The sequence below is a fragment of the Cynara cardunculus genome, assembly GCF_001531365.2.
Source record: "Cynara cardunculus var. scolymus isolate 2C chromosome LG 5, CcrdV1, whole genome shotgun sequence".
In the NCBI taxonomy this organism is placed as follows: Eukaryota; Viridiplantae; Streptophyta; class Magnoliopsida; order Asterales; family Asteraceae; genus Cynara; species Cynara cardunculus.
Window position 1 is genome coordinate 27,168,573 of NC_037532.1, and position 24,826 is coordinate 27,193,398.

At 34.8% G+C, this 24,826-nt stretch overlaps 3 protein-coding genes across 4 annotated transcripts; 2 read left to right on the forward strand and 1 right to left on the reverse strand.

The window, feature by feature from the left end:
- Window positions 1-2,550: 2,550 nt before the first annotated feature.
- Window positions 2,551-15,092, reverse strand: LOC112512938. Its single transcript, XM_025119064.1, has 7 exons — window positions 14,268-15,092; window positions 13,641-14,174; window positions 12,459-13,532; window positions 12,133-12,243; window positions 4,075-4,207; window positions 3,370-3,536; window positions 2,551-2,667 (listed from the first exon to the last, which is right to left on the reverse strand). Exons 1-7 carry the CDS (start codon window positions 15,090-15,092, stop codon window positions 2,551-2,553), a joined length of 2,961 nt encoding a protein of 986 aa, XP_024974832.1.
- A 2,980-nt stretch (window positions 15,093-18,072) lies between these two features.
- Window positions 18,073-19,496, forward strand: LOC112513599. The gene is made up of 3 exons (XM_025119908.1): window positions 18,073-18,575; window positions 18,677-18,793; window positions 19,312-19,496. Exons 1-3 carry the CDS (start codon window positions 18,222-18,224, stop codon window positions 19,387-19,389), a joined length of 549 nt encoding a protein of 182 aa, XP_024975676.1. The 5' UTR covers window positions 18,073-18,221; the 3' UTR covers window positions 19,390-19,496.
- Window positions 19,497-19,968: 472 nt separating this feature from the next.
- Window positions 19,969-21,210, forward strand: LOC112513598 (vacuolar iron transporter homolog 2-like). Of its 2 annotated transcripts, XM_025119907.1 has the most exons (2): window positions 19,969-20,290; window positions 20,421-21,210. In XM_025119907.1, the coding sequence occupies exon 2, from the start codon at window positions 20,559-20,561 to the stop codon at window positions 21,180-21,182; it is 624 nt and encodes a 207-aa protein (XP_024975675.1). In that variant the 5' UTR covers window positions 19,969-20,290; window positions 20,421-20,558; the 3' UTR covers window positions 21,183-21,210. The 2 variants fall into 2 exon arrangements, with proteins under 2 accessions (XP_024975675.1, XP_024975674.1); XM_025119906.1 differs by having other exon boundaries at window positions 19,969-21,210.
- Window positions 21,211-24,826: the final 3,616 nt, after the last annotated feature.

The following is a 24,826-nucleotide window of genomic DNA, read 5'->3' on the forward strand; positions in this document are numbered from 1 at the left end:
TGCGGTGAAATGGTGCTCAAAAGAGAATTCACATGATTATGGTGTGTTCTAGATGCATCATATGGAGTCTACATGGGGGAGTTGCCTTACAGATACAAATCAAGTTTTGATGTGGAAGGACCAACCCAATCAAAACAATTGCAATTGCTAAGAAGGAAATACATTGAAAAACTTTTGCTTTCAGAGATCAACTTGAGACAATCATTTGTGATAGCAGACTGTGAAAAGTTTAGCGCATTGGATGTGAAAGAGAGAACATATCTACTCAAATTTGCAGAGGCAATCAGAGAAGCACGACTCACAAGCATCTAAACTACATAAATTTCATAATCACTTACTTTCTATGAAATAGGTCGTCTTTTGTTAGGATTTTGGAACAAATACGTTATAGTACTTTTTAGTCTGTTATTTTGGGGTTTGATAATATTTTGATATTACTTTATCTTAGTGGATATTCCAACTGTTTTTTGGGCCACTATCATTTTGTACAATGGTTGAACTTGGTGAATATAAATATGGTTTTTAAGATATATTATTCACTTTATAACTTTGTTATGCAATGAACGGATGTTAGTTTTTATATCTATGCAAAAATTTACTAGGGACAATGTATCATCATGTGTCATAAATCATCACAACCTTATGTTGTAAACATGCATCACAATGAGTCAACCTTTAACACTATATCAATTTATGTTGCTTATCCAAGGAGACCAGACTAACTGTTACAAAACTATCTGTCACTAATGGTATTACATTAGATCATAGTATGTTGCCATTATACTCAATACACTGTATAGTATAATAATTTCACTTATTGCATCACCTTCATTATAGAATCAAAATGCATCACACTACATCATAAGTTCTGCGATTAAGAAACGACATCATAATCAATGATAATACTGTTAAAAGGAGTGATTAAAAAAACCATCCGTTTAACACATCAAGCATGTAAAAAACACTTAGCCAATAAAAAAACATAGCATATTTAATATAAGACCATAGAAAATTAGAGCTTAGACAATTAAATCCCATACAATCCAACAATTAAATGGAAATAAGATCAAAACAAATGGTTCGAAAACATCAAGAACTCGAAGGTTTTGGGGTCCTTCTATTTTTTCTTCGTTGCGTAGTTACAGATATCATGATTCAAAAGCAATTTATATCCAATACACAACCTCTTTGGTCGGCTACTCCTCATTGTCGCTTTCTTAGCCGCACAAACCATTCTTTTGGACATCTCACACCCTTTGTTCCTTATATTGTAAGGGGGTGTATATTAACGTTATTAAGTTGTAAACAAAACCAAGGATTTGTTCTATTCCATGTTCTTTACGTTTAATCGCCGGTTCATATGTATGTTCTTTGAAAAAACCAACTTTCAACTCTTTAATAGTCGACAAAAACGATGCTAATTTTCTTTGTCATCCCTTAAGATCTCCAACACATTATCGATAGCATCATATGTATCATTTAATCATCTATGTTGATCCTTGTCTACGTAGAATATTCTTTGACGACTATTTTGTAGTTCAATCAACATAAGATCGTGTCTCCATCGTCCCAAAATGTATTTCTCATGTATAGATTCAATATATGTATTAAACAACACTTTAAAAACATGTCTGCATAAGTAACCATGTCGATCGATATGATTGCAACTACAAACGATCGTTAAATCTTTCATACGCACAACCAAAACAGAATATAAAGGTTGAAACATATAAGATCCACATTGGAAGAAAAACAAAAAACGTAAATAACATGAATTCGTAACATGATCTGATATTAAAGTGTACTTTATATTATGTTATTTTCTCCTCTCTTTTATCTAAATGTTCAATTAAAACGCGTCAACTTCCCCGTTTGTGTTGACACTCTTAATTGAAAATGTCCACGCTCCCAGGTCTATCTCAGTTTGCCCACCTCAAAGAATATGGAACGTGTATAAATGCCAGAAGAGTGCCTCTCCAACTTGCTAGGAGTCAACCATTTAGGTAAGATTGTCCTCGTATGATAATCAAGACGACGTTGTTTCTTAGGTTGTTTCTCCTAGGAAAATTCAAAATCTAACATAAATTAGAAAATATTATTCCCATTCTTTGAAAAAGAATTTAAAAAAAAAAATGAGTTCCCACTTTTCGACCTATACGTTGTCTTCATGAGACAACACACTGGAAGTTCTTTGAAATATGTGGGGATCCACTTTCATCTTGTAATAAACATATCTTTTAACCAACGATGTTCTTTAAGAGAGAACTCCTCACTAAGAATCCTCCATCTATTCTCATATTCATTTGTGGTTACGTGAATGTTCCATACCAACTTGAAAAATTATTTCTTAAGCTTGGTGTTATTAAGAAGCTCTTAACTGAACTGCAACCAAAATAAAATACGTAAACAAATAAAACAATCCATAAAATAGAACAAGTGTATAATCTGTCTAACCTTATTGGGCACTTTAGTCATAATGTGCCATATACACAGCCTATGTCTTGTATCGGGGACACGATTGCAATAGCTTGCATCATCGCAACATATTGGTCAGTAAGTACCATGATTGGGATTTTCGAATCTGTAGCAACCACTTGTAATTTGTAACATCTTCATGGCCACCCAATGCCGATCCAACAACGACATTACAGTTATGGTTGGTGACCGCTGTAAGTGGGACAAACACCATGAAGTGTTTATAACAATAAACATATAAAACACTAACAAATACAAGGACGGTCAATAACATATATAAAAACATATACCCACATGTTTGTATGGAATGTAGAGTCAAACGAAATTACATCTCCAAATTTAGAATATTGAATCGAGCTACCTCGCCAGCCCAAAAAAATAGTATGTAACTCACTAACAATACAATTGTACTCGGAAAAAACAATTAGGATTTGCCATCTTGGACTTCAAATCAACCAACACCTTTATATCACCACGACCTACAAAATCATCATAGTCTCTCTTATAGTTATGATAATCAACAACTGTTGAAACACCATATTCATGTCCCCTAGTGATGTATGGAACTTGTGCATCCGTGTGGTACCCATATCTGAAGTACCAACATCATGAACGAAACGATGATCTAAAAATTTCATTTGGGCGGGATTTTCGTAACGAATTTTTCTCTTCAAAACTGTCACACTCATATATTGTTGTTCCTTTCATCAATCGAAATTTAACAAATGTTGTACACCCAGTCCTCTTAGTATTCGAGTTACGTACCTATCTTTGATGTTTACAGTGATTGAACGAATCGAACAACTTCTTCAATGGTAATCAAAACTTGCTACATACAAAATATTTATTTTGGATTAACCCATCGTTCTTTATCTTTTAAGATGAATGTTGTACCTCAAATTCTGCCATCTCAACATATTTCTGGTATACAGATTCTCCTACATCTAAAGAAGAATATACATCACCAATAGCGGGTTTCACCGATTCATCAACCGTGGTAGTCCACCACCTAGTTCCACCTGGCAAAATTATGAAGGAATGAGAATATGATTGATCATTGCCTACAAACATGGATTTAAACATCCAAGGTTACAATGCATTACGGTACCACAGGTTAGCATAACAAAATCCATCGGAAAAGCTATCAAAAAGAAACATTAACCTCTACATATAATTATTTGCAAACACCTACTTACAATGAATTTAGGTACCATAGATTACAACAATGCAACCCAACAAAAATCCTCTTTAAAAGAAACATTAAACTACTCTACATAAAATTATTTCAAAACCCACAGTTACAATGTATTGATGAACCACAAAGATGTATTGATGTACCACAGATTACCACATGGCAATCTAATTAAAAACATTACTTAATTTGTTATTCTTATCCATAAACTATATTAATATGTAACAAAATGTTAGACAAATCCTTATAACACAGATCATAAATATATATAGAACTTATTTACTAAAAGCATGAAATATGTACCTCTACCTTCATCATTCTGCATATCATTATTTGGTACATAACATGTTGCCTCACTCATACCATAAGATACAACATCCTCTAACAACCCAAATTATCTTGATTACCTAAGCGTTCCACCATATTGTATGTTGAAAATCCAATATCAAAATCATCTGTATTCTCCCATATTTGAATATCCATATCAGTTTGTAAACCTTCATTGGAACTAATAGGCATCGATACAGAAGCCTGATTCTTCTGTTCATTATGTATGTATCACATTTATAGAAAACAGGGCTTCCTTATCCTCGAACACCTATCTTGATGATTATACCGATAACCGCATACAAAATCTTCATCCAAACTAATATAATAATCGTTAATTTTGAAAAATCAATTAGTTGAAATGAAATAGGAAACCGTAACCCTGGATTGAAATCAATGATTGAAACAGACACAAATTATTTATTTAATTTAAATTAAGTAAATTACTAATATACCCTTAACTTAATTAAATAAAAATAATTAATATAATAAAATGATTGGTTAATATTGGATCTCATGGCTACCACAAACTAAACAATTCTCATCTGACTAGGCCCTATATGTTATGATATAGTTAAGTTATAGTTGATTCTAAGCATATCAGATGGGAAATAATTAAATGAAAACAAAAAAAATTTACAAATATGTGAGAACTAATTTAAAAATATTTATTTACATGATTTTCTTCATGAAATAATATGATTTAAAATATTCTTTCATATGGCTTTATATTCATATTGTAAAAAAAATAAATGTGAACCCTTTTTGTTTTCACTATGAAACATTAAAAAGTTTTATAAAACAAATACACGTAAAACTTTGATAGAAAAAAATCATATAAAAAATACATTAAAATTAGTTCTCATAAATTTGTAATTTTTTATTCTGGTTCTCAACTTCTCATTAACATTGAATGAACCCCTAGATGATATTTGATAAAAGTGAATAAATAAAATAGGGATGATAACGGTACCCATTTTTTATGGGACTCAAAATTAGGACCAAAAACGGAACCGTATTTACAAGTTGGGTACCGGTTTGATATAGGTTTCAAGACAGGAAAATTGGTACTAGGACCAATTAGGACTGAAATATGAAAGTGGGGTTAAGAAACAATCAAAAGTTCATAATGTTTCAAATGTATATCAAAACCAATTGCAAAAGTTCAACAAACAAAAGTACATAATGTTTGAAAATCTGTCAAATGTGTACAAAAACCAAGCATAAAAGTTCAACAAACAGAAGTACTTAGGGGCCGTTTATGCGGTAAGCGCTTACCAATATGAGTCAACACTATAATTTATTTTGATGCGTAAGATTTTAGTATATCAAAACATATTGAATACAACAATTTACTGGGTAAGTGCTTACATGGATAAGAGTCGTCATCCTCACTTACCGTGTAAGACTCTTCATCTTTCTCATCGCTCTTACCAGGTAAAATTCTTGGCCCTTTTCATGTTCATCCAATGAGGAAATTCATGCGTTAAACACTTACCAAGTAAGTGTTTAGTAAACGGCCCCTTAATCTTCAGTATTCTTTTTCCCTTTTCCTTTTCCATTTTTTCTCTTTCCCTTTTCCATTTTGCCGACTTTTTTGATGGTGATTGAGCCGTTTTTTGAGGTGCTCGAATTTTTTGATCAAAATAATAGGGCCAAAATATTTGATCAAATTAGAGAAGATAAGAATAGTTATAGAGAAGATATGAATAGTTTAGGAGTAAATAGAGATGAAATTTCAATAGTCATGTGTCCCTTTAAATTCTCATTCGGTTCGATTGTATTCGCAAAAATCTTGGAACTGATAACCGATAACCAAAAAACTGAATCCCGAATTTGATGTAAAATTGGAACTGATATAACCGAACCGATTACATGCGTACGGTCCGGTTTTGGTCCAGTTTCAGTTCGATTCGAAAATATGATGCTCGAGTCTCTACCCTAAAATAAAATACGATTCAAATTGAAGTATTAATATTCAACATACCAACCCCAAGCCCAAGCCCAAGCCTTAGACCACGCCCATATCTAGAGACTATAGCTAAACCTAGTCTTATGCTCTTACAATATTTGAGATGGCAAAATAAAAATAGTAGGGTTTAGGGTTTCAAATTGGTCGCTTGAAAATCGGGCCGGATGATACTGACCCAAAATCCGGTAACTGGGTCCGGGCCCATCATGGTTTTTTTGAAATAATGTACTTTAAAATTTGTGTACGTAAAAATGTTATTAATGTTTTAATTATAGACTTTAAATAATGGATTACTTGAAAAACTTGTAATTGTAATAAATAAAAACTTAAAACAATTGAAAATGGGTCATATAGATAAATGGTAGACATGTTTATCGCTTGACATCTAATGGATGTGAGGGAACCGAATCGATCCAATCATCTATTGGATGTTGGATTTTGCCAATGGATCCAATCTGATTAACATTAGTCAACCGATCCAATCCGATTAACAATAGATGATTGGATCGGTTCCATCCATTGGATAGTTTTATTGGATCAGATTGGATCCAACCAATATTAATAGGATTGGATCCGTTCGACATCCACTGGATGATCAATATCGAATTGGATCCATCCAACGTGTTAATTCAATCAAATTTTCTAACAATAAAACAAATTAATTAATCACTTATAATTTGTGTTAAAACCAACACAAGCTAAAAATTCAGAACACAAAACAAATTCCGATTTAAGCAAATTAAAAACAAATGAATAGCACGATAGTTGTATAATGGTTGAAGGAATAACTGGATGATTAATTTGATGTTTGTCGGTTCGGTCGTTTCTGAACTGCCATCCAAGAACTTATTGATTTAAATTGGATGTTGAAATTTTCAATCGATCCGATCCAATTACAATCGGAAATATCCAATTATGATAAGTCGGTTCTAATTGGATCTATCGATTCTAATTGAATTAGTTGACATTTTTCTACACACCCCTAATAAGTGGTCCCGAGCTGATCTGGACCTTGAAATCCCATAAAACTTATAAGCGATCATAACTCGTTCCAATTTAACCATCTCTAATATATAATATATAATTTGGCATTCGATCCACGTTTTGAGACCAAAGTATATGGATTCTTTAGAGGTATGCACTCCTTCCCCCTTTTGTTGCTTTAAATATGTTTGTTTTTCCTCTTTTACATACATAAAAATAACTTTCTACTATAATTCTCCCTGGTAATTTCCTATGTGTACCCCCACCAGTAAAAAAATACCTTGAAATTAATCAAAAACCAAAAAAGTCTCAGAAAAAAAAAACTAAAAAATCCTTCGAAATCAACTAAAAAACTTTAAAAATCCCTCAAAACGGGATATTATGTTAAAACCTAATCAGCCGACTTTGCAAACCTTTAGTCTACCTTAAAGGTTCCCCCACTAGGCAAAAATCATGGATCCGCAACTGATTGTAGGGGTTATTTACTTACAGTTTAATGGTATGAACAAGTTATTTGTTCATTCTTTATGACGTAATCATTAAACTATTAAGCCAACATGGCTACATAAAATAAACCAAGATTCTTACTTATCCCTTTAAGCCATCTCAAATAAATTAATACCAAAAATACCTCAAAAATAATCTAACCTTATTGTTTACCTTACAACGAATTTGTCTAAACGCACAAACTCAAAGAAGATCATATTTTATGGTTTAAGAAAATGTTTAAACCGTTTTACTGCAGTCATCGGTAGAGATGGCCAAACGGGCCTGGTCCGGCAGAGGACCGAGACCGGGAACGACTTGGGACTGGCCCGACTCGACACCGATTGAGACCGGTTTGGGACCGGTTACTATATTTCACCAAAAACAAGGCCCGGCCCGGGACCGGTTAAGCACTCGACTCGGTTTTTTATTTAAAATATAATTTTAAATGTATTTTAAAGTTGATCGACCAAATTCTTTATAACAAAAACATATTTTTTTTAGTGTTTTTGATTGACCAAATTATAATAAAAACGTATTTTTTAGTGCTTTCGATTGTTCAAATTCTTCAAAAAAATATTTGTTATATGTTAAAAATCAACTTTAAAAAAATAAATAAAAATATAATTGGGACTGATTTGGACCGACCCAGGACCGGGTCTCATACACCTTAATTGGGCCTTCCCTTTTTGACTGGGATTGAGACCGGTTGTGATAACCGGGTTTCTAATTAATCACTTGAGATAATCATTACATGATTATTATTTGATTATATGAATATATGCATAATTATGTATGAGAAAATGTGTATGCAAGAAGTTTCGGAATATGCATCTATGTATGCATGATTAACATACATGGTTTTGTGATGACGTATATGTGTGCATAAATTACATTATGCCAATTTGAGAGGTGTGTGTCTGTGTATGCACAAGATATTTATGGAAAAGAGTTTAAAATATATTTCTTCCACACTACCTCTTTGAATTTTATTATCCCTTCTAAACCGCCTCTTAAAGGCAATATAAAAGGAGAGTTTGCTTTTGGAAGAAGGTTATCTTCAAAGTTTGGAAAGAAAATAGTGTGAGAGAAAAATTGTCTTTCTTCTAAAAATTCAGAAACTAGAATTTTGGGCAGTTCCTGTTGCTGTTTCTGTTGTATTTTAAAGATGAGTTTTTGTTTCAAATATCCAGCCTTTGAACTTGTTAAGGGTTTAGATTTTTGTGGAACTCTTGATAATTTGTGTAGTTAATATGAGTTTATTTTCTAGAAATTTAAAGGTTAAGAAGAACTTGTAATCGGACAGTGTTGTTCGATGAAAATTTATTTGATAAAAGTGGTTTCCGGATAGTATTATCCGATAGAAGTATGTTTAAACCTTTTGAGATTAAAAGAGTGTTTTTGTATCTTTCAAATAAGGTTGTAAATCTGGAAAATATACTGTTTAAATCTTATTTCAAAACGGTTGTGACATAAGGTCTATTTTGAAAGTAAGAAGTTTTCAAAGGTTTCTTCAGGACGATTGTGAATTCGGTCTGTTCTGTTGAGACAGAGTTTCTATGGGATGATTTTGACTTTGGTTTGTTCCAGTGCGAAACTATTTTGTGAATGTTTCTACTGGACGATTGTGACTTCGGTCTGTTCTGGTATGAAACTCATTTTAGGCCATTATTGGCTAAAACTACAGATGATGTTCCTTCAGGACGGTTGTGACTTCAGTCTGTTCTGTTTGGAAATGATGTTTCTATGGGGCAGTTGTGACTTCGGTTTGTTCTAGTACGAAACTCTTCATCTCTGTAGATTTGAGGAGGAGATAAGGGTAGCATACCATAGGAAAAGAGTGGCAGTTGGATAACTCTGGTTATTATATTAGTAAGAGATAATAGCTATAGGTTAACATTTCTTTGTGATTTGGGAACTTAGAGATATAACTCTTACTGAAATAATAACTTGGATGTTATTGAGAAGGGGGAAATCGACTCTTAGCCAGAGGCATCAATTGCCTTTGATTTCAAATGGTTTTTATGAAATCAGAGTTTTCAGTTTTATAGTTGATTGTGAGAAAATAAGTATTTGATCGGAATCAAAAGAGCTTTGGTTGGTCTGCAGCCTAGACCAGAGAGCTTCTGGTCATTTGAGTATTTTCAAAGTATGTACTCAAAACCACAGAAGCTCTGGTAGGTCTATAAAATAAACTAAAGGGGACTTGGTTATACAGGAACTCTTTTCAAATGTTTTCAGGAATATTATGATTTAGAGGCTCTGTACGTTCTATATAGAAGCTCTGTATCAAGGAGTTGGTCATGCGATTAGTCTTTCAAAGTGTTTTCAAGATATATAGGACTCAGAGGCTCTGTATGTATGTTGGTCAGATTAGGGTCTACAAGATGTGTATAACAGTTTGTAGAAGGGGGGGGGGGAGATGAATACAAACACAGTAAACTTTTCAAATTTAAAATATATATATATATATATTGATAAAGAAAGATCAATACAAATTTTACAAGGTTGTTTGTAGAAAGATAATGTAAAAATAACCTATCGAAACAATCTAAGTTACACACTAGTTCTTAGCAAATAGAGAAAAGATTTGTTGTAAAAGAATTAGAAGAAAATAAGTTCTTTCTGGGTAAGAACTATTTAGAATACAATAAGGGGATTCTAACTTGCTTTTAAAGATAAGCGTATAGTGTTCTTAGATGTTTGTTCTTTTACTTGTAAACATAAGTTAGGTTTTAAGAGTAAGTATTAAAGTATCTCTGCATGAAGATAGAACATATCTATTTATACCCATTGCATTAAATGCACATATAATGCAACGTAGTAGGGTTTGAACACGTATCAAGCCTTTAGAGAAAGACTTGTCCKTTGCGACAGTGAATAGTACAAAAGCCTATTCATGAGCAGACATCCTTTCATAAAGTTGGTGGGTAGTATATTCAACGAATCGGCTCCATACCATACTATACTTTAGAAAGGGTATGGGTTTGTCCTTTGTGTGTATGAGAACAAGACAAAAGCAATCGTGCTCAATAAGCTTCTTTTGATCGTTGAATGTTGGAATAACCTGAAAGTCTCTTCAGCATTTGCTGAAGCTTAGCATTCGCTGAAGCTTGGACAATCTTCACACATATGTAGACCAGGTTGTAATCATTGAATACCGCTTCAGATCACGTACTCGCCAGTCTCTAATCTTCAATTTCAGTCTTCGACTTTCGCTGAAGGTTCTTTGGTGTGAGTTTTGTCTTCTTGAAGTATCGCTGTCGCTGATGAATTTACATTACATGTTCTCAATCATCACTGAACAGACTCAATGATGATCGCTGGAACTGAAAGACAGAAACATAAAATACTTCGTATAAGGTAAAATGAGGGATTATCATCAAATCACTGAGAGAGAGGATTAACAATGTACTTACAGAGGCTCTGTGTCATGAAAGTTGTAAATTTTAAATCTTTAAGTATAAAACTCTATGTCTAAGCTTTGTTTATCTTATTTTAATTTCTTTCAAGTCTTAATCTTTTAAATATCTCTTTACAAACAAAAACAGAGAACCAGAAGAGCCCTGGTTATATTTTTAATAATTCTTTTTCTTAAAATTTATGTTCCGGTTGAATAAAATTCTTATCATTCTGAGAGTTTAAGTAAAGAAGCTCTGGTTGATTGGAGTAGAGGCTCTGGGCAACTAGAGGAGATGTTTAATAAAAGAACTATGTCTCTTGGAGACAAAGAAGCTCTGGTCTTAAAACCAGAAGGGCGCTGGTCTTTAAAATTTCGGGGAGTTCTGACTAGTTGAACCAGAAGAGTTTTACATCTCTGTATTTATATACGATATACATTTCAGAGATCATGATTTTGATTATATGAAAAGTTGATTTTAAATAAAGTTTGGTGATCTTCACTCTGTAATTGCAAAAAAAAGGTTATCTCATTAGACCTTCCGGTCTAACCCTCATTTTGTGTTTTTTCTTAAATATGCATTGCAGGACGAGCAGGGTCTCGGGATGTTAAGGGGAAGAGAAAAATCTGATTATTTTCCTTACTAGTTGTATACCCGCGCAATGCGGCGGGATGTGAAATTTTGAAAAGATGTAAATGGGCATATCGACTACGGACAAAATTTGTATTTGGTTTTATCAGGATATATATTTGAAAAGATGTAAAAGGTTCTATCAAGATATATATTCAACTTCCCGCGCAATGCAACAGGATGTAAATGTTCTATCAGGATATATATTCAATTTTTAAATATCATTTTTTTGAAATAGTTGGTGGTTCAGATCTGTATCAAAATCCGAAAATGAAAAATTAATGCAATTTCTCATTCAGAAAGTCTAAAATTTATGTTTAAACAAAATAGAAATTAGAATCATGTTTTTATCATACACAATCATCATTCAAAACTTCTTGATACACCACATTTGATGTGTAGACTCCTTCCTAGTTGAACTTTTTGGTAGGTTTCACTAATACCTTCGTATTACCACGTGATATCCCTCTGGACAATGCCACGTAAAGTTGGTTGTGCGAGAATACCGATTCTGGTAGATAAACACCTACCACCGGAATTGTTTGTCCTTGAGCTTTATTGATTGTCATGGCAAAACAAAGTCGAACGAGAAATTGTTTTCTCTTTAATTTAAAGGGAAACATATCATCTTTAGACGAACATAGAGGAATTCTTGGTAAAAATACCCTCTTACCAGCATGCTGACCAACAGCTATTTCTGCATCGATAACATTCTGCTGAAAATCTCTACATATCAACCTCGTGCCTTTACACAATCCATTTGAGGGGTCGATATTCTGCAATAGTATTATCGGACATCCAATTTATGGCGGAGGTAATGAGGGGGCAAACCGCTAACAGTCAGTGAGTTTAAGAACTCCATCGGATATAAGTTATTCTTGTCATCTTCTGCTTCATCAAAACTGTAGTAAATTTTTTCCTCTCCACAGAATCTTTCAATCAACTAATCATTAATCTCGTCGACATGCTCATTTTTTGTTGTTAGTATCACCCTCGAAATGATATAATCTGAAGCAGTCTCGTAGGTTTGAAGAGAAGGAAAGATTGCATCAATCAAAGCATCATTCGATTCATTTTTATTTGTGTAAGGAATGGCCATGTCATCAGGTATGCGAATAAAGTTTCCATCTACTGATTCTTCATCTCTATCGCCGACACGTAACAGAAAATCCGAAAACCATGGATCAGTAAGTGCTCTCATATTGATCGTTAACCGCAACTTTTTAATCGAAGACGAAATAGGTGACATCCGTAAGCTTGAGTCTACGATATGTGCTCGAGTGCCATGTCTCATTACTGGCAACACCTGTCTAAAATCACCTCCCATAATCATTATTTTCCCACCAAATGGAAGTCTCACCCCAGTGATGTCTTGCATTGTTCTATCGAGTGCCTCTACTGCCTGCCTCTTTGCCATTGATGCTTCATCCCATATGATTATTTTTGCGACTCGAAGTAGTTGAGCAGTTCCGCTTTGTTTTTTTATATTGCACACCGAATTATTACTAAGAGTAAGGGGAATCTTGAATCGAGAGTGAGCTGTTCTCCCCCCTGGCATGTTGTTAGCGGCAGCACCGGATGAAGTGGTTGCAAGAGCAATAAGTCCACGTGAACGAACATTAGCTAGCAAAGCTCTATACAAAAATGTTTTTCCAGTTCCACCCGGTCCATCTACAAAAAACACAGTTGGACAATCATTATCTACATGCCTCATGATCTCATCAAATGCATGTTTCTGGTCGGAATTTAGAGAGTTTCGAGCATTTAAGTCTTCGTCTTGCACAATTATGGAGTACTCCTCTTGTACCTCACGAAATCCTCGTGATTCTAAATTGACAGCTGCATTTAAACTTGGAAGATCAAAATCATCGAGGTTTTTACCCATAGATTGTAAAAAGAAGGCGATGTCTGTAAGAACCATATTTCGGACTCCCTCAACATTTTCGTAGTCTCGTCTATAATCTTCAGAGAGTGAATCATAATGTTCATCCCATAACTTGCGAACATCTCCCGGCTCACAATAAATCAAGATCGTTGCGTATAATCGTCTAAGAGCATTGGGAAACTAAAATAAGGAGGCATTGGCAAGACAATGCGATAAATTATCATCGGTCTCTATTAAACCTCTCTCAAGTGTTGCTTTGCGAAATGTTGGATGTATTATGCCATTAACCGTGTAAATATCTTCAAAGCACGTGGGCCCACTAATATGAGACAGAAGTAGGCGTAGATAAAATCGTTCTCCTTCGGCAGGATTAGCATGAACCAGTCGTCCTCTCATTGATCCTTGTTTTCGAGGATTCCATTTACGTGAACTGGCATTCCATGTGTAATGTTTCGGAAAATCTTTGTATAAATATTGTCTCGCACTCATATATGTTTTATTCCTCTCAAAAAATGCGGTCAACATTGAGCTCTTGTCTCTATCAACGATATCTGTCATTATATCATTATCTCTGAACCTAACCAGCTGCTTATTCGGAAGATGGACCTGCAAATCCATCACACAAGGGTGGATTTGAGAAAGTGGAAAGCTAAAAATCCTCCAAATTGCCTCAGGTGGCGAAACATATCGTGCATCTTGAAATCTCTTTATCTCGTTGACAATGACCTCTTCTGTATCAGGATCGACATGAATAACCTGTTTGTCATRACCCTTGTAAACATATTTGAACACATACTTCACAGATATTATACTTGAGCAAACCTGAACATTGATGTGACAGTTGAACATCATTAGCAACTTTGGATTATATGGGACCACCTATCTATCATCAAGGATATTGCCCCGGACGTTCACCTTTATTCCATTGTTTCTCCTCCGATACATCGGATATGAGTTATCTGTCTGCACCGTCTTGTCGTTGAATTGTTGAGGATATCTAAAACGATATTTTCTCGGCTCACCTTCCATACAAGGGCTAGACGGTCGTAAATGGCCGCAAGGACCATGCATCATGTGCTTTATCACCAGCTCGTGCATTTCAGGATACTTTGTCGGGTCCGGGATTTTAGCACAAACTATCTTGTCGTAATGGTCTGGGTTTGTAATCTTGTGTTCCGGTTTCATTATCATGAGGATATGTGCATGTGGCAAACCACGTTTTTGAAACTCGATGACATAAACATATGCCCCAACCTCGCYRAGRATGTGCTTCTTGAAGAGTTGATTTTTAAGATCCTCTAATTTGGCATGAAAAACTCTTGCAACAAAGTCCGGCCTATCTTGCGCGGTTTGACCAGGCAATAACTCTTTAAGGATTTCAGGCCACTTCGGATTACACGTCATGGTAAGGAATATATCGGGCTTCCCGTCATCTTGAACTAAAGTCATAGCATCCATAAATCTTCTTCGCATATCACGTGGACCTCCAATAAAACTTGCAGGAAGCACAACCCGTTGTCCAATTCTACTTGGTTGAACCTCACCGGCATTGACGCAATCCACAACACCTTGGTATAAGTCTGATCTTATCTTCGTTTGATTCCTTTCAATAAAAGACAAACGTGTAGTCTCTATCTTGATGTACATATCAACCACGAACTGTTGAAATAATCTTCCGCCTAATAGAATGACGTTATTACTCGACCGAATTTGGAACTTGTAACAATAATAATCTCGCATTGTTACAGTTTTTCTACCCCTTCCTAAGCTAACCTCTGCATAGTATCGAATTTGAATCATATAGAACTATACTTGAGGTATATTTAGTATCTAAAAAGCATAAACATAGAAAAAAGGAGATTGCATGACTTCTAATGTACCCAAATTAGTGGTATCATTTTTTCATTGTGAATGATAAAGTTGTTGGTTTACTTTATTAATGACCCCCTCATGAATAGCTCTTTTTATCTTCATTACATAAACCCATTGGCTAGAAGGTCCCTGAAAGTACTATGTGTATTTCATATTTTATATTAACCAATAATTAGAGTGAAGATTGTGCTTAAAACTTCTTGAGGTAAAGCTTGAACTTATAAGTACAATATTCATAGTACATAAAGGGATAAAGATGGAAGACAAAGTTATAAGAATGCAGAAAATAAAAACAGAGCAGAATTGCATGCCTCAACCAATACGATATGTACACACACATAGAGATGTAATTAAATGTATCTTTAACATTCTACATAACTCCTAGGTTGACAAACTTTCAATAAAACAGACAGCAAGAAAAATGCATGGCTAATTGAAATACAAAATAATCCGAACAATACGATATGTACACACACATAGAGATGTAATTAAATGTATCTTTTAACATTCTACATAACTCCTAGGTTGACAAACTTTGAATTAAACAGACAACAAAAAAATGCATGGCCAATTGAAGTACAAAATAATCCAAACATGATAATGAATGATGTCCTTCGCCAAGTTCTTTTGGTTAAAAAAGTAGATTGGTAGTTTTTACTGTATCACGAAGAAGATATTAAACCAATGCACTAAGCTAACCAAAGTATGTTAAAACTACAAAAAATTCCCTTATATGGAAGAGTTCCAGTGCACCAATTATGCCCAAGTTGATAGTGCAATATGCATGTATGCCTTGTCATATGTGCTAAATATCTTATGCTAGATTTCTCATATCTGCAACTAATGGAATTAAACCACACATCCCTGATCATAACAGTTTTGCAAGACATCCGAACAACCAAATTCTTTACCTACACATAAATATTGAGTAATATTTACCATGAACACCCAACCATGGATGTTTGTAGGTCTAAATCAAAACAACACACAGAAGTTGGTTGATCCTTTCATACATAGGGCTATAGTGGCCAACAAAATCATCAACACTAAAACCCATTTTCAAATAAATGAAAGAACGATAATGACAAAGATGTAATGCAACAGCCACTACTTAAAAGCACAAATATGTATAGCGAAGGATCAGGATATGAGCTAGATACATTTAACATTTTGTTCACTGAATAACAATTCTTTTGGTTAAGAAAGCAGATTGGTAGTTTTTACTATATCACGAAGAAGATATTAAACCAATGCAGTAAGCTAACCAAAGTATGTTAAAACTACAAAAAAATTCCCTTATATGGAAGAGTTCCAGTGCACCAATTATGCCCAAGTTGATAGTGCAATATGCATGTATGCCTTGTCATATGTGCTACTTTATGTGTGACAAAGATGTAATGCAGCAGCCACTACTTAAAAGCACAAATATGTATAGCCAAGGATCAGGATATGAGCTAGATACATTTAACATTTTGTTCACTGAATAACAGTGTAAACAATCCTAAAATAAACAAACCCAAATAAACAAACCCAAATATTCAAAAAGAATAAAAGAGAAAAAGGGAGATTGCATGACTTCTAATGTGCATCCCTACAGAGAAACTTGACGAGAATTCCAAATTTCCAGTGACTTGATCAATGTCAAAGTTAGATGCACGGTGATGTTTTAGCAACAACGTTTTGATGTAGAGCAAGTGAAACAATCACTGGTTTTTATGTTTTCAGCACAATCAAGAAAAGGTTTGTCATTTAAATAAGTCTTTAACCAGCAAACAAACCTAAACAGCAAACCCAAGTTGAACGAACCCAAAACATCAAATAAATGAAAGCGATGATGGAAAGCGATGTTACCTGAAATGCTTTCAAGTTGAACGATGCGGTGATGGAGAGCGAGGGTAAAACAGAGAGATGGATGACTGAACGATGGAAAGCGGTGAACAATGGAAAGCGATGGAAATAACAGTGCAAACAATCCTAAAATAAACAAACCCAAATCAAGCAAACCCAAATCAGCAAAACCCTAAACCCTAAAATAAACAAACCCAAAACACCAAATAAATGAAAGCGATGATGGAGAGCGATGTTACCTGAAATGCTTTCAAGTTACCTGAATGATGGAGGACTGAACGATGGAGAATAAAACAGAGCGAGGGTGATGGAAACCTGTAGAAAACAAAGTGAGGGTGATGGAAACCTGTATAAAACAATGGAGAATAAAACAGAACGGTGAACGATGGAAACCTACAGAAACTCCTTTTTAAAGGAATCGTCATCTCGGGAGAGGTTGTATAGATGAATCGTCGTCTTGGGAGGGACATTTTCTAAAACGTCATCTTGGAGAGGGGTGCCGGTAAATCGAAGCGACAGTTTGGGGATCATCAGATGTTTGATGAAAAGTAAAAGTAAAGTAAAGTAAAGGTAAAGGGTATTTTGGGTATTTATAAATTTAAGACTTTAAGACTTTGAGTGAATCTGCTTAATAAGGTAGTATAGATATGCTAATCTGCTGTGTTTGAAGATCAATCTGTTTATTTTGAAGATTCATGTACTCATACATGTGATAGTTCAGAGTTTTCTTTTGAAATTTTTCAGTTGTAAATTATGTACATAAAGAAACTCTGCACCAGAGGGACCAATGTGGTGCAGTCTGTATTTTTTTAAATATGAAATATATGTTATATGCAAATATGAAGTTTGAGGTATGTCACACCGGTTACGTCAAGACCGGTCCGAATTGTCACTGTTTCGAGTTTCGACCCGGGATCAATTTGGGCCCGCCCGACCCGGCCTCGAACCGGTTTTTGGCCATGTTAGTCACAAGGACATGGTGAGGGAAAAATGAGAAGCAGAAAAACAAGATCTTTTAAGGGGAAATCCTGTGGACCAACGAATTCGAAGTGCCATCTACCAAAAACACAGCAAATCAGTGATTTTAATCAATGAAAGATCTGTTAACTCATAATTTTTGCTGAATTTCGTTTGCAGGTGATAACAGACATGCCTATGCAAACATTATCTATCTGCAATTCACACCCACCCATTCATGGCAGATCTTTAAACCAAAATCTTCCATGGAACCCATCTCTTGTTACCTTATCCGGGTTCCCAAAATCCCTAAAAACTTACTCAATTTTCACCCTTAGAAACCATCCCAAGATGAATAATAGCAGGTTAACTGTATTTGCTGTTAAAGGAGAAGAAGAACAATCGACTCCTTCATGGGCCAAACCCGACTCCGAAGAACCTCCTCCATGGGCCCGTAATGAAACCCAGCAAGCATCATCTTCATCTAATTCGGAGCTCCCATTTTTTGTCTACTTGCTTGCTTCTGCTATCACCGCCATTGCTGCTGTAAGCTTCTTCTCTCTGTTGGGTTTTTTGAATCTCAATTATTTAGTTCGTTGTGATTGAATCAATAAGAATTGAATTGGGGTTTTTCTCTGGTGTTCTAGATTGGATCCGTTTTTGAGTATGTGAATCAAAAGCCAGTTTTCGGAGTGTTGAATTCGGATAGCATATTTTATGCACCAGTTCTTGGATTCTTTGCATTTACTGGTCTTCCAACTGCTGTAAGTTTGTGCTCGTCCATACTTATTTAATATCTTCTTGATGCTTGTTTGACTTCTAGAAAGTTCCTGTGTAAAATTTGGGTAAAATCCAAATGATTCGTCAAAATACATGATCTTGAGTCAATCCATTTGTTCCCAATTGATTTTGAGATAAAACCCGTATGATTCCTTACATTTTATCAACCCAATAGGGGCACACTGATTCCATGACTGTTTGTGGTTGGAATCGTTAGAAAACGGACATAATTTGGATTTCAAAACTGTATTGCTGGTCTAGAATCTTGTAATGATGATGAATTACGTACGTATACCGGATTCTTTGGCACTCTGACTGGTTTTGACCTTGTCTTTTGGTCAATTTAGTAGTTTATATGATTCTTTTAAGTGTCAAATGTAGATGGATGGCTGTTTAGTTTCTCGTTATCAAGTTATTAAGCATAACTATCTCATTTAGAATGAGAATATGATTTGTGGATTGATCCAGATTAGCTAAAAACTAACATGAGTTAGAAAAACAGGCATTCCTTTGGTTCAAATCTGTTGAAGTTGCGAATAAGGAGGCAGAGGAGCAAGACAGAAGAGATGGTTATCGTTAGGTCAATTGTTCATATCGTTTCTCAATTGTTGGCCATACATTTATTTGATATGGATTCTTGGTTCTTGATTTTTATTAATGAAAAAGGTCGGTTTTTTGATGTGGAAATATTCGATTTATTGGCAAGAAGTCAGTCGGGCTGATTCTTGATGTTGTACTAGAAAAGATGCAGTTTGAGGTAGAAATTTTGGGACGTCTTATAGTTATTCCACAAGTAATCAGTCGGGATAATTCTTGATGTTGGCATTGATCGAATTGGGCACTTTGAGGCCGAAAATTTAGCCGTTTTCTTCTTGGATTTCACGAGGTACCTAGGTTATGGTGTTAACTATACTTTGGCATCACATATAATCTGCTGGACTAAAGATTTATCTTATTTTAATTATGTTCAATTCTAGGAAAAATTCTTGAATTTGTTCATATGACACGTAGCTTATGGATTTCAATGTTGTTGCTTTCATAACAATTCGTATATTTCTATCTGTTTGTTGCTTAGTATCTTAAAGAATGAGCGTTCGTATATTTCTATTTGTTCGGTTGTTTAGCATCTTTTAAGGATGAGCGTTTTTGTCTTTCCCACAACGGTTATCTCTAAGTTGAAGTACCTTTGTCCTTAACCCTCTTATCCGTTTTTACCATAACCTACCCGTATATCATGGTAAAATTGTATATATGTAACTGTTTTTTTTTTGTAATCGTGGGTGTCTAGACCAGCTCGCGTGCACCTCAACTGATCTAATGGGGTCCTGAAGATAACAGTGAGGAAAATATAGCGGTTGCCCCGAAGGTTTGACCTTTTTTTATGTAACCGTTGCAATTACTAACGTTTGAACAAGAAGTCAAATGACACTTTCTCTATTGGTTCTTCCAACAACTTGGAATTTTGTACGATACCGCCTAAGGTTCAAGTCGTTTTCAAGCCATTCTGAAATTTATATATTGTTTGAATATGAGAGTGTGGCTTAAGCAAGGAAGCCACACTCCCAAAAGTGTTGTACATAATCTATCTTTCGACATTCTAAAATGGTTCAGGATTGTGGTGAGCACACGCTACCTGTAACAGGGGTCGTTAAGAAAAAAGTTAGCCGAGGGGAGCAATTGCAGCGAGCCCAATGGCTTCGGGCCGCCATTTTGGGAGCTAACGATGGATTACTATCCACCACGTCTCTTATGATGGGTGTGGGTGCTGCCCAAGAAGATCAATGGTTCATGATCCTTTCTGGTATAGCCGGAGCCGTGGCTGGTGCTTGCAGCATGGCGGTTGGTGAATTTGTTTCTGTTGCAACTCAAAGAGATATTGAGCTAGCTGTGAATCAAGAATATCTATCGAAGGAAAACTCAAATTTACAAGAAATCAAGCTTGAAATCCCGAAGAATGATAAAACCATCGTTGAAACATACATTCCTGCAGTCCCATCTCCTGGAAGATCTCCGGTTTTGAAGGTGGTGCTGATGGATGCTCGAGAAAAGACCAAAAAAGATGAGAAAGAAGGGCTGCCGAATCCTTTCAAGGCTGGAGCAGCATCTGCATTGGCGTTCCTGTGTGGTTCTTTGTTTCCATTGGTGTCAGCTATGGCGGTCAAAGACTATACTGCTAGAATCGTTGCGGTGGCAGTGGTGACGTCGGTAGCATTAGTTTTGTTTGGCGGGATCGGGGCGTTTGTGGGTGGGTCTTCTGTGAGGGCCTCGGCGGCCCGGGTGCTGGTTGGAGGATGGATTTCCATGGCTGTTACTTACAGTTTACTGAAGCCATTGGATAGTGTTACTGATAAGAACATGAGTAAAGAATCTTGATTCTGTAAATGAAAATAAGGTTTAGCAATTGGATCTTGATGTTATGAAATATATTTAAGCCTTATAATTATTAAATCCAGATTAATATACAGTCTCTAGGTATTAGAATGACGGAAGAACACAAGATGCAAGTTTTTCTGTGATCAATCTTCTTACAAGTGCATATGGTGGACCCATGCATTAAAGGGTACTACTTTATCTCTAATGATGTTTCATTTTCATAATTATAAAATAAAACAAATAAACTCATATACCCTTCTCATCTTTGGTGAAATTTGAATCATTGACCTCTTGGTAGGCCAAAAACTCACATACCGTTAGGTTAAAAACCTTTTGATAAACAAAAGTAGCTTTATGCATTTCTAAACTCAAACCAACTCTTACATGCATCGATTTACCTCTCAAACTGGTAACAAAATAAAGGCATGTATTTTGGCTAAGAAATGGAACAAGTCATGTCAGTTTCAAATTTAAACTACCTAACAATATGTTATAAATTACAATACTAGCAAAAATAGCATGAAGAAAACTCCTAATGGAATTTTTATGCAAATCTTATGTAACAAAACAATTTAGGAATTTTCAAAACATGGGTTATGCTCTCGTGTGTGCCAAACATTCTCCAAAATTAGTAACTTGATAGGTATGAAAGTTTTGACAAGCATGAAATAATTAATGTAATTTATTGTGGAAATAAATATCATGCATGCATTTGGTAGAGACCCTAAGTCTTAAAACTACGCTCACCAAGTCTACTAGTCACATGACCGACATTGGAAAACTCAAATATCTTGAGATGATATCCACCACTGAGTCGATTAACCTTACAATTTCTTCCTCAAATAAAGATGATTCAACAAGCCTATGGTTCAAACTTAAACAATATTTTTGGCTTGCAATAGTCGGCTTAACGTAATCACTATACTTAATTGTCACTCAAAGTGACAATGTGTGATAACCGGATCCTGGTTATCACCTGAGGTAATTAATACGTGATTATTTGTCATATGATTACATATTAGCATGATAAATTGTTATATTTGATCATGCGAGTGTGTGAATATACATGAGTTTAATTAGCATAAACATACATGCTTGATGAAATGCAAATGCATATGTATATATATATATATATATATATATATGATGTGAATATGCATGTGGGTGTGTGCATGAGTTTACATGCATATATGATGTGAATATGCATGTGGGTGTGTGCATGAGTTTACATGCATGTATGCATGATTTTAAGTGTGAGTATGCATAAAGGAGGCTATAATAGCCGAGCTTCCTATTTGGGAAAGGTATAAAGGGGGTTCAACCTTTCCATTTTAATCTCTTGGTTATTATAAGATTTGAGATTTATCTAAGAGAGGCTGTCTGGATTTGCTTATTGATTGGATTTTTAGTGATCTTCAAGAGTACTTTTCAAGGTGAGTGGTTTTATCATCTTGTTACATATGAAAAGTAATTCTTTGGTTTGATTAATGTTTTGTTTTAAAAACTTGTTTACCCGGTTTAGACTTAAATGGAACAAAAGGACGTCCGGTTTAGGTTAAATCGGACACGTGTTGTCCGGTGTAGTCTCAAATCGAACACAGTGTTATGCGATTTAAAGTGTTAGTGGGATTTGAAATATATTAATCGATTAAGGATATTGAACGGAGAAGTAGGAATACGATCAAGTTGTCCGATATGTTTATAATCCGAGTGATGTGTTGTCCGGACTAGTTATAAATCGGACAAGACTTGATCGAGTTAAATACCAAGTTTGTCCGGATTCATAAATCGGACAAAGCTTTGTGAGAGTGTTGTCCGGATTGATAAATCGGACAAGTTGATTAGTGTTGTCCGGATTGGTTAAATCGGACAAGAGAGTTGTCCGGACATATAAATCGGACATGTGGTTTGTGTTGTCCGGATTTATTAAACCGGCCAAGGCTTGACCGGAGATGAAGTCTGGCCAAGTCTATGTTGACCGAATTTATACATTGACTTTTATATGGTTCGTATAAATCATCATTTTAATATTCTTTTAAAAAGAATAGGAATTTTTTATAAAGATGATTTTGAACTGATGATATTCCATTGGGACATTTATGACTGAGGTCTGTTTTATATGAAATTATTTTTGTTGAATGTTTTGATGAGAAAATAAGGTGACATATCAAGGAGAGGTGTACCATGGGATAAGGGTGTCATATCAAGGAGAGGTGTACCTTTGGATATAAGGATGACATTTGTATGGGTGATGTGTAATGTAACTCTTACTACTATATCTTTTAAGATTGCTGTGATTTGAAATATTTATTTCTTTGTGATTTAACGATTTAGAATCAGAGTTCTTATTGGAAATCGTAGTCTGGATGTTATTGAGAAGGAAATAACAGGTTTAGCCTGAAACTTTGAATAAACCTTGTTTAATTGAAAAGGTTTAAAAGTGGCATTGTGATAAACCCGGTTAGTACAAACCTATTTGGGTTTTGATGAATTATCTGAAAGCAAAGAGATTGGCTTGAAAAGTGGAAAAGTATTGGTAATATGTTTTACTTGTTTATATATTTGTTATATATATATATGAAAAGTTATTTTTCATAAAGTTTTGATGATTCTCACCCTGCAATATCATAAAAGGATAACTCACTAGACCTTTCGGTCTAACCCTCGTTTTGTGATTTTAAATATGTGTTGCAGGAGGTGCAGACGATAAGGGAAAGAGGAAAATGTAATATTTTCCTTTATACATATTTGCATGAAGATTTGTCTATGATATGTATAGTTTCGTTAGATAAACGTGGAATAATACAAGAATTGTATTTTGAATTTTTGGACCATGTATTCTGTATTGGTAGATTCTTGTACTAAGGGACCTATGTGATATATAAACATGTATTTCTTGTGTATGAAGTATGTATTGCATGCAATGTGTGGTATGAGGTGTTACGCAATGCTAAAAACATCAATTCTTCAAAGGATAATCACTAAGGATTCATCACTACCCCATCGATCATCACAAAAACGGAAATTCAAGCATTTTATATAGGAATGAAGGTGCTCTTGGCTCGATGTATAAACAAGGATTAATTTTACCCCCCTCCAACCTAGATGTACCCAAATTCATATTAACATTGGTCAGGTGCAAATACGAACATACCATACATGAGGATCCTTGTTACTATTGTCATGATTCCTGATGCTAGTGTATCCATCAACCTCAAAATATCATATCCTAAAGTGTGTAATCATACATTTTCAATTTTATTCACTTAGAAAAATGTTTTACATCTTAAAATCAATACCTAAATCTCTCAAAATTATGTTTTGATACCAACTTGTAACACCCTCAAATCTGGAAAGAACAACAAATCTTTCGATAAAATGTCAAATAAGGAATAAATCTTTTTCTAAAGTCAACACTTGATTCGTAACTCTCCATAACACACATTGCATGTAACACATACTTCATATGGAAGAAATACATGTTTATATACCACTGTCTGTTCCCTTAGTACAAGAATTTACCATACAGAATACATGTCCCAAAAATTTCAAAATACATTTCTTGTACTAATCAACGTTCATCAATCAAAACTATACATCATAGACAAATCTTCATGCAGATATGCATATAGGAAAATATCACA

What these genes read in the sequence shown, in the direction of transcription:
- LOC112513599 (XM_025119908.1), top strand. Translation starts at nt 18,222, where the DNA reads ATGCCTATGCAAACATTATCTATCTGCAATTCACACCCACCCATTCAT. An exon ending in CTATCACCGCCATTGCTGCT is followed by an intron (nt 18,576 to 18,676) that starts GTAAGCTTCTTC and finishes CTGGTGTTCTAG; the next exon opens with ATTGGATCCGTTTTTGAGTA. An exon ending in TTACTGGTCTTCCAACTGCT is followed by an intron (nt 18,794 to 19,311) that starts GTAAGTTTGTGC and finishes TTAGAAAAACAG; the next exon opens with GCATTCCTTTGGTTCAAATC.
- LOC112513598 (XM_025119906.1), top strand. Translation starts at nt 20,412, where the DNA reads ATGGTTCAGGATTGTGGTGAGCACACGCTACCTGTAACAGGGGTCGTT.